The 9,942-nt window shown below is 34.3% G+C and overlaps 1 protein-coding gene across 1 annotated transcript; it reads left to right on the top strand.

Annotated features, from left to right (window-relative positions):
• The first annotated feature begins 526 nt into the window (after positions 1-526).
• Positions 527-3,862, top strand: LOC120072856 (probable hexokinase-like 2 protein). The gene is made up of 9 exons (XM_039025376.1): positions 527-1,050; positions 1,141-1,291; positions 1,456-1,632; positions 1,928-2,002; positions 2,095-2,250; positions 2,318-2,416; positions 2,504-2,634; positions 3,096-3,177; positions 3,381-3,862. Exons 1-9 carry the CDS (start codon positions 764-766, stop codon positions 3,720-3,722), a joined length of 1,500 nt encoding a protein of 499 aa, XP_038881304.1. The 5' UTR covers positions 527-763; the 3' UTR covers positions 3,723-3,862.
• Positions 3,863-9,942: the final 6,080 nt, after the last annotated feature.

Below are 9,942 nucleotides of genomic sequence, written 5' to 3'. Positions count from 1 at the left end.
TTAGATGGCAAATTTCATCAACCATAGGTCATTGAACTTTCAATATTGTACTTAAGAAGACATTAAGACTATCAGTTTTGCATTCAATAATATCTTTATTTCTTTTTTAGAAAAAAAGAAAAAAAAATTGTCAAATAAATAAAGAATTTATTGGGCAAAAATTTGTAAGCCATGGACTTATTAACACACAAAATAAAATTTTTTGAGGCTTCTAAGATATATTTTAGAGTTAAATGAATTACTTGATATGAAAGTATGAAAATAGACTTATAATTTAATCTAATACCATCTTTAAAAAGGTTACGATCACATTTGGTCTTCGAATTTTGGAGAAGTAACTCCATGCAATTTCAAATTTGTAATAAAGAATTAAATTCATTGTAAACTAAAGTTCTAAGATTAAAGGGTTAAATCATAGGGATTCATAAATTAAAAATCATTTTTAACCAAAATAATAAATAAATAGAGCGAAAACAGAAATTAATAATTCTTTTTTTTTAAAAAAAAAAATCAATTTGGTGCGGCGACGTGTCCGAATCAATATTGTTCGAGAGTTGTGAGATTGGAAGAACCCAACGGCATAGCGATCGGCGATTGGCATCCATAATTGGCGTTCTGTGTTTCCCAATAACCGATTTCTGTTATTTCTTTGATCCATGAAGATGGGAGAGACGATCAACACAACTAACCGCAGCTCCAAAATGGAACTCCCTGATTTTATATCCCCTTCTAAGGAATCCCACAGTTTAACAACACACCAGCAATGCCCATGCGCAAGGAGCTTCTGGTCGCCGCTTTGGCCACAACTGCCTCTCTGGTTGTCGCCGCCGCCGCGCTCAGGAGATGGATGCAGAGGAAACAATGGCAGTTGAAGAAAGCACACGGAATTCTCCGCAAGTTTGCCCGGGACTGTGCAACCCCCGTCCCCAAACTCTGGCAGATCGCCGATGATTTGGAGTCCGACATACGAGCCTCCATTGCTTCTAATGGAACTAATCCCAATGCCTCTCTCAAAATGCTCGTCTCCTACGCTGATGCTTTCCCCAATGGGTATTGTTTTGTTTTGTTTTTCCTACCCTTGTCTTTTGAGATTCGAGTTGCTTACGGGTTTCGTTTTTGATGTTTGTATTTGGGTGATAGAGATGAGGAAGGGTTTTATTATGGGGTTAATTTGCGGGGAACCAATTTCTTGATTTTGTGCGCTCGGCTTGGGGGAAAGAACGCCCCCATCTCTGATATTCATCGCGAGGAGATTTCAATCCCTCCCATTGTCATGAATGGCAATTCTGAGGTTTGTTTTCCGTACTTCGAATTATGGAACTCAATCATGATTTAGATTGTATCCCATCTCAGGAATTAGAAATTGAGAACTTCCCATTATTCCAATTGGATTATGATCGGTGGCTTTGGTTTTGGGGATGCTGCAATGTTTGATTTGAATCTTGTTGGAAACAGGATTTGTTCGACTTCATTGCTGTGGAGGTTGGGAAATTTGTTTCTGCTCATCCAGAGAATGTATATGAACCGGTGAAGAGAACGGAGCTGGGCTTTACATTATCATATCCAGTGGACGATGCTGCGGCCTCATTGGGAAATGTAATCAAATGGAATAGTTTCTCTGCTGATGACACAGTTGAGTATGATCATTCCCCTCCCTTTGCAATTTCTCGCATAGTGGGAAGTAAATTATGATCCCCTTTCGTCCTTAGTTATATTGACTTAATTATTCTATTTCTCATAGAACAATAAAAATCGTTGGTGAAAAAATTGATCATTTGGACTGAGTTTAACACCATGCTGACGATTTAAATCCTTCTGTTATTCTAATGGACCTGTTTTGAATTTCTATCACATGTTATAGGAATTTGCAACTTTTATATTCTATTTGATGGAATATGATGCTGAAACCTAATAGTGATGAACTCAGGTTGGAAAGAATATGGTGAACAGCATCAATCGGGCATTGAATAAACATGGTGTGAACCTGCGTGTCTCTGCAATGGTATGCAGTTTATATTTTAACCAAAAGTTCCTTGTAATAAATCTAGTTCCAGGCTTCCAGCTTTGTTGTGATATTTTCGATTATTCAAGTAGGTTGATGATACTGTTGGGAATTTAGCCGGAGGTAGATACTACTGCAGGGACAGTGTGGCTGCTATTACTCTAGGCATGGGCACGAATGCTGCTTATATAGAATCAGCACAAGAACTTGCTCGCTTTAATGGACCATCACCAACATCAGGGGAGATGGTTAGTAAGATTAATCAATCAAATGGTATTGCAACTTGAAGATTGATATAAATATGTTATATTGTAGGGAATCAGCTTGGAGTGGGGCAATTTCCGTTCACCGCATCTTCCAATAACTGAGTTTGATGCTTGTCTAGATTCTGAAAGTTTAAATCCCGGTAGTCGGGTATGGCAGATTGTAGATTTATCATTATCACTCGTACTTGACGTGAATGATACTGTAGTTTGGCTAATAATTCTTCAATTATCTCAGATATTCCAAAAGTTGGTATCGGGAACCTATTTGGGAGAGATTGTGAGAAGAGTCCTGGTAAAAATGGCACAGGAAACGTTATTATTTGGGGATCCCGTCCCTCCAAAGCTTATGACCCCTTATGTGCTAAGGTATTGACATTTATTTTCATGCAGCCTGGTATTTTTAGTTACAACATAATAGAAACAATATGATAGAGACAACAACTCTCCAAATATCTTCACAATGGTTTGATATTGTCCACTTTAGTCATAACTCTCATAGCTTTGTTTTTGGTTTCACCCAAAGAGCTTCATACCATCATAGATAATGATCCATACTTATATACCCATGATCATCCCCATATCTAGTCAATATGGGACTTTGGTCGCATTCCTTCTCAACAGTTAATCTGATAGTTTGGAAAACAATGCAAAGCAAGACTAACTGAGAATATTTCCGTCCTAAAACTGAAATCGAGTAGCTATATTTTTGTGATGATGTGATCAAATCCTGTTTACGATGTTTACATGATGATTGCATCTTAAAAGGAACAAATTACTGAACCATAGTGAACAATTGACAATTTGACTCATATTGATTTTGTTTATAGGTCACCTGATATGGCTGCAATGCATCAGGATACTTCAGAAGATAGAGAAGTGGTCAATGAAAAGCTGAAAGAAATTTTTGGGGTGAGGTTATTTTAAGCATTGAACACGTTACAATTTTTCCCCCCACACCACACAGATCAGACCATGAACTCCTTATAGTTCATTGGTTGCTTTGAGATTTTGATCCACCTATTAGAAGTTAAAGTAGTCTCTATTTTATATCAAGGTATGCATTAACTTATACTTCTCTTCCTCACTGGTTGACATGTCTGTGTTCATGCAAGATAACTGATTCAACTCCACTGGCAAGAGAAATTGTTGCTGAGGTATGTGACATCGTGTCAGAACGTGCAGCCCGTCTTGCTGGAGCTGGCATTGTGGGAATCGTTAAGAAACTGGGGAGGATTGAAAACAAAAGAAACATAGTCACAGTGGAAGGTGGGCTTTACGAGCATTACAGGGTATTTAGAAACTATCTCAATAGTAGCATATGGGAAATGCTTGGAAATGAACTGTCAGACAATGTGATAGTGGAACATTCTCATGGTGGGTCTGGCGCTGGAGCTGTGTTCCTTGCTTCATCCCAGAAAGAAAACTATGATTTTGAACATTTCAACATTGGATAAGAAACTAGATTGATCACTATTATTCTTCTTCACTTGTAAGCATATATAGATTTAGTTGATGGGCAGTTGTTGCCTTTTGTTATGTAAGTTCAAGTCTGAAAGCTAAAAGAAACCAATAGACTTGCCTTTTTTTTTTTTTTCTACAATAGAATACGCCAAAGATATGAATGCATAGTGAACAAACTGAAATCTCTCTGTTTGAAAATTAAGATTGCTGGTCGAGGGAAGTAGACAAACTGAAATGGTGGAAGTAGTTGTTGTTGTGGGTAAAGTAATGGCAGGAAATTTGGCGGTATTGCAATGTGCAGTGATGTTATAGAGATTGGTGCACATGGTGAAGGCCAAAAGAAACAGCTGCTTAAACTTAGATAATTGGATTTTTAAAGTGTCGTTTACTCCCAAAAAAAAAAAAGAAAATGTTGTCTATTATTATTGAAACCATGTTTTTGTTTTGTTTTGTTTTGTGTTGTGAGAAGTGAAAGAAGGTGAATTCAGATTCACAAGCCTGAGGGAAAGAGGGAGAGAGAGAGAGAGAGAGAGGGGACAAAATGTACACAAACCGATACATAAAGAATAGGAAGTGAGATAACGTGTGTTTTGTGGTGTGAAATCATGGAACAAAGAGCTTTTCTCACAACCCCCAAGTTTTTTTTTTCCTCTCATTATTCTCTCATTCAATGCCAATTCAAATTACAAATTCAGTCTCTAACACCGAACTTAAAAAAGAAGTGTATTAATAAGTTTCTTTTCTCTATCAAATTTTAAAATTTTAAACACTAATTGATGTATTAAATATAAATTTATTTTTTTCGTCTAATAAATGTTTAAAATTTAAATTTTGTGGTTTATTAGATCTATCAAGTTTAAAAAGTACCATGTATAAAGTCTACCTCTATAATTTTAAAAGTTTAGACCTTGGTAGATAACAATTTAGACTCCGTTTGGTAATCATTTTGTTTTTGAAAATTAAGCCTTGGACATTACTTTCTACCTCCAAAAATTATTTACTTTTCACCAATCGTTTAAAAAATCAAGCTAAATTTTGAAAATTAAAAAAAAATAGCTTTCAAAAAGTTATTTTTGTTTTTGGAATTTGGTTAAGAATTCAACCATTGTGTTTAAAAAATATGCAAATTATTATAAGAAATGTGAAATGTTATACACTTAATTTTCAAAACCAAAACAAAAAATCAAATGGTTACCAAACGAGACTTTAATTTTTTGTTTTTGATTTTCTAAAAGTAAGTTTATTTTCTCTTAATTTCTTATGATGGTTTACATCTTTTTTAGAGTAAAAAGAGTTGATTTTTTAGTTAAATTCTAAAAATTAAAAACAAAATTTTTAAAAACTATTTTTTAGTTTTTGAAATGTGGCTGATTTTGGGAAATTATTGGTAAAAAGATTCACAGAGCAAGAAATTTAAAGGGCATTTAGTTTAATTTTCAAAATCTACAAACTAAAGATTAAGACCCTGTTTGGTAATTATTTGGTTTTTAGTTTTGAGTTTTCGAAAATTAAATCTATAAACACCATTTTCATCTTGAAATTGCATGCTTTGTTATCTACTTTTTACCAATATTTTAAAAAAACCAAGCAAAGTGTTGAAAACTAAAAAAGTAAGTTTTAAAATTTTATTCTCATTTTTAGAATTTAACTAAAAGTTCAATTATTATACTTAAGAAATATGTATAACATTGTAAGAAATTGGAAAAAAAAATAGACTTATTATCAAAAACAAAAAACCATGATCCCTTTTAGTAACCATTTTGTTTTTAGCTTTTAGTTTTTAAAAAAGTTATTGTGTTTCTCATTATTTTTTTGTTGAGGTTTTCATATTTCCTATTTAAACATTTTAAAAATAGTCCTAAAATCTAGTAAGAAAATATATAAGTTAATGGATGAATGGTAAATTAAAAATTTATAAATACATTAAACACACCCACCAACTGAATCCCTGAATCTCTCTCATCCATGGATTGGAGTGGCAGTGTGAAATTGAATATATAAAGATACATAAGCATCAGCTATGTCTGATTATTTTATTATATTCCCTCTTCCCTTAAGTGAGTCGAACTCGGGCCTCAGACTCGGCACCTACCATACCATACCCCTCTCATAAATTTGGTCAAATATGTCATATCCACATTTGTTTCCATTACTTCAGCTTTAGGATCCCAAAAAACAACTTCCCACTTCACTTGGAAAACCCCAAAGAAAAATAACTAAATAAGAATGTCATTCAATTTAGGGGTATTGAAATTACGGTTGAGGACGCTAGGATGGTGCGGTGCCTGTAATATAAACCCAACATTACAGGGCATTGCATCCAACATTCAATTACGTTACATCTCTATCAATCTTCATTTTGCATTTTCCTTTTATTACATGCCAAAACAATTGTAACACATCAAAGTTTTCTTTTTTAAAACTATAAAAATCAATTTATGTCTTTATTTTTTTATCATTTCAATTTCAAATATAAATACTACTTCCCTTATGTGAGTGGTATAATGTGTTGGAAACGACTGGACCCTCAAAACGATTAACAGTAAACAGTCAAGACTAGACGGTCAAGCAAAGAGTCAAACCTGCAAAACAAAAACTCGTTATAGGCTGAGCCACAGAGCTCGTTCTCTTTAAAACGTTTCGCGGCTCTGCCCAAGTGTGCAAGCAGGTCTGAAAATTGCCACATCGTCCCCAAGATAAAACAGCCAAAAGGAACCCGATCGAAAATACACCGTTACCGACCAAAACACACACCCTTTTTAAACTCACTGTTCGGAAAACTAAAATGGAAGAAGAGAGGAAAAATGAAATGAAAAGTGAAGAATGAATTGTAGGCCTTCAACGTCGAATCGTAGGGAGCGAAGAAGGCTCTCTGACTCATAACGTGCGCGGACAAAGCTCAAACGGAGCGGGCCCTTTCTTTTTTTCTGATTAAAAAATATATTTTTTTATTAAAATCAATAATCACACGTGCCGAGACGTCCACCAAATCCACATTGGTCTATCTCCTCACTCCCTCCAAAACATAGGTACCTCTTGGAGTCCAAATTCAAAACTCAAGATTGGAGTACTTCCAACATCAAATTTTTCAATGTGGGATTCTCCAACCAAAAGTTGGTTCTCTCTTATTTTGAAAGTTAAAATTTTACCCAACATAACAATGTTTTGAGAGAGTGTTCTTGTAATTGGAGTTGGAAAGAGAATTATTGTTTGTGATTATAACAATTTGTTACTAATATATTTCTCTTAAATAGGTTGTACTTTTTCCCCGATTTTGAAGTTTTTCATTTAAATTTCTGTATTTCTTATTTTGTTGTGTTATTTAAATTTTTATGTTTAACCCCTATAGTATTGAGGATGGTGTCGTTTTCTTTGCCCTGAGCGGAGGACTGTTTTGTCATTTTGGTTTTTGGGTTTAATTTTATAGAATATAGAACGATCGGGGGTCCAATCTGAGGTGAGTTTGTCGGTTAGCGATGTCCTGTAAGCATCAGCCGCACAGCCTTAACGTGGCAGCCCTTACAGAAAGGTAGTTTCTTAAGAAGCTGAGAAGGGTAAAAGAGTAATTTCGAAAAAGACGGGTGGTCCATTTGGTAATAATGAAGAATAGAGGGGGTAGTGGGAGACAAAAGAAATAGGATCGAGGGACAGTAAGTATAACAAATATGGTTTTGGCCTATGGGTTTGAGTTTGACCAATCTTATCTCTGTAACACACAAACCCACCAACTATTATTACCTCTTTCATTATCACTCTTCACCTTTTTCTTTTTCCTTTTTTTTTAAAAAAAACTTTTTTTAACTACAATAATAATGTAATTTTTTAAAGTAAAGAATAAAATAAGATACATAGCAAACAAATTTCGAAAGTGGAGTTGAAGGAAAAAGTAGTGTGATAAAATGGGTACACGATTGTCATTTAATCTAGTCATCACCCCGTAGACGTTAGATGGTGTCATGTAAGTCATATGGACTTGGTCAAAATGAAGACTAAACTCATGGATCCCATCCATAATTTTAGTATTTTTTTTTTCAATTTTGATTGTTTTTGTAATTTTTAATTAACAATTCTCTTCCTTACTTATTTTGTTCTTGTTCTTCTATATCATACTAATTTTCTCAAAATAAAATGTAATTTTATTATTATTATTTTTAATTTCAAGATAGAAGTTCATATGAACCTAAAAGTTTGAATTATAAGTCACTCAATCTTCCACATGGTGGTCGTCTTCGTGTGCCTATAGATTAGCTACATCTTGTTCCCGTTGTCGTCTACAACGAATATGTCTTCAATCAATATCAGCAACATTGAGTCGTCTTATCTGCAGAATAATATTTTTTACATTTACCAAGGTTTGGTCACACATTGAACCCAACTCTAGCAAATTGTGTTGTACTGAATACTGCTATACATCTTGGACAAAATTATTCTGAATGATGAAAAAAATTAATACTAAATAATTTTCATATCATACATTTGAAAAACATAAGATAATAAAACTCTTATCATATTGTAATACACAACATTTAATAAAACATCAGATGGAAGAAAATACTGATCCGATTGTGTTCCAGGATTGTAATGCACAACAACATCAATCAATATGGAAGCTCTGAATATGATTTCTCCAAATCACCAAACGTAACAATTAATGATTTCTCCATTTCAAGTTTAGTAATTTCAAACATCCCATGAGTTTTACGCCAACAAGCTCGTAACCTCCAATCACAATCATCCTTCCACTATTTGCATCTCACATACCAAATATTTTGGTTCAATTCTCCTATAAAAATTTGATACGGATCTATCACGTTGTAACAACCCGACCTTTCGAGTACTCTGACAAAGGTCGTTACGACTAAATACACATTTAAAACCCAGTTATTTTGTTAAAAAAAAATTCATTAAAATAATAAGGATAGCTTTTTCAAAATAAACTCGAAAATAAATAAATAATAAATAAATAAAACTTTTATTCGGGGTCCCCTAAAAAAATAATATTCATAAAGAAAACATTCAAAACGTTAAAATTTGTTGTCTCACATTAAATTCTAGTTTCAAAACATTCAAATGACAAATACATAGACTGAGCGAAAGCTATTTCTCTTGTCCCCATATGGCTCTGTCACGAGTCCTGTCTGTCACTCGCCAATCTGTTCTTGTCATTCCCTGAAAATATAAAGGAATAAAGGATGAGTATAAAAATACCCAATAAGTGATCCCATTACCGAGATCAGGCTGTGCATTCACATGTAGTGAATGCTTGTGGTTAGTGGAACTTTCATGGTGAAGTTGTTTCTTAATGGCTAACTAAGGGGATAACATGACTCGCCTTAACTTGCATGTCTAGTGGTCTAGTGGAGCACCGTCAATCATGAGAAAAGAAACATAATCGTGTACCTGTCGGTTCACGCATGTTTAGTAGCCTGAATGCACACCGTCAATCATAGGAAAAGAAATTAATCGTGTACCTGTCGGTTCACGCTGTCTAGTGGCCTGAAGGCACACTATCAATCATGAGAAAAGAAACATAAACGTGTACCTGTAGATTAACGCATATTTAGTGGCCCCTGAAGGCACACCGTCAACACATGAAAAAAGAAACATAACCGTGTACCTGTCGGTTCATGCATATCTAGTGGCCTGAAGGCACACCGTCAAACATGGAAAAAGTAACATGAGTATGAACCTGTTGATTCATGCATGTTTAGCGGCCCGAAGGCTCACCATCAAACATGAAATTAGACTCATCGATCCCTTGTAAAGAAAAATTTGTACGGATGTCCCAAAAATTGCGTCCAAAATGTCAAATGACCCTTTTTTAAAAAATAATATCAATTGACCCTCTACTGACGTTATCGCCCTACCAAATTAGTTAATTTTCCCTTACGTCTTCTTACCTTTTTACTGAGAAAATCCACTAAAATTAAACTATTATTCATTCAAATTTTCCAAGGCTAACGACTATATTGCTCATAAACGAAAAAAAAAAAACTATTTTCGGCTTGCAAACGATTCTACTTCTGGCTTTCAATCGAATCTTAACGGTAAATCTTTCTTTCAATATGGTTTTTTTTTTTTTTTTTTTTTTTTTTTGGTTTTGGATGTGTTCTATAGTTGAATACGAGTAGAAAGAGTTTGTGAGCGAGATAAGTAAGAGTGAAATCGGTAGAGCGACGCCGGAGAGAGCGACACCGGAGAGATAAATGAACC

Source organism: Benincasa hispida, chromosome 3, assembly GCF_009727055.1.
Source record: "Benincasa hispida cultivar B227 chromosome 3, ASM972705v1, whole genome shotgun sequence".
In the NCBI taxonomy this organism is placed as follows: domain Eukaryota; kingdom Viridiplantae; phylum Streptophyta; class Magnoliopsida; order Cucurbitales; family Cucurbitaceae; genus Benincasa; species Benincasa hispida.
This window is presented reverse-complemented; position numbering and strand designations above follow the sequence as displayed.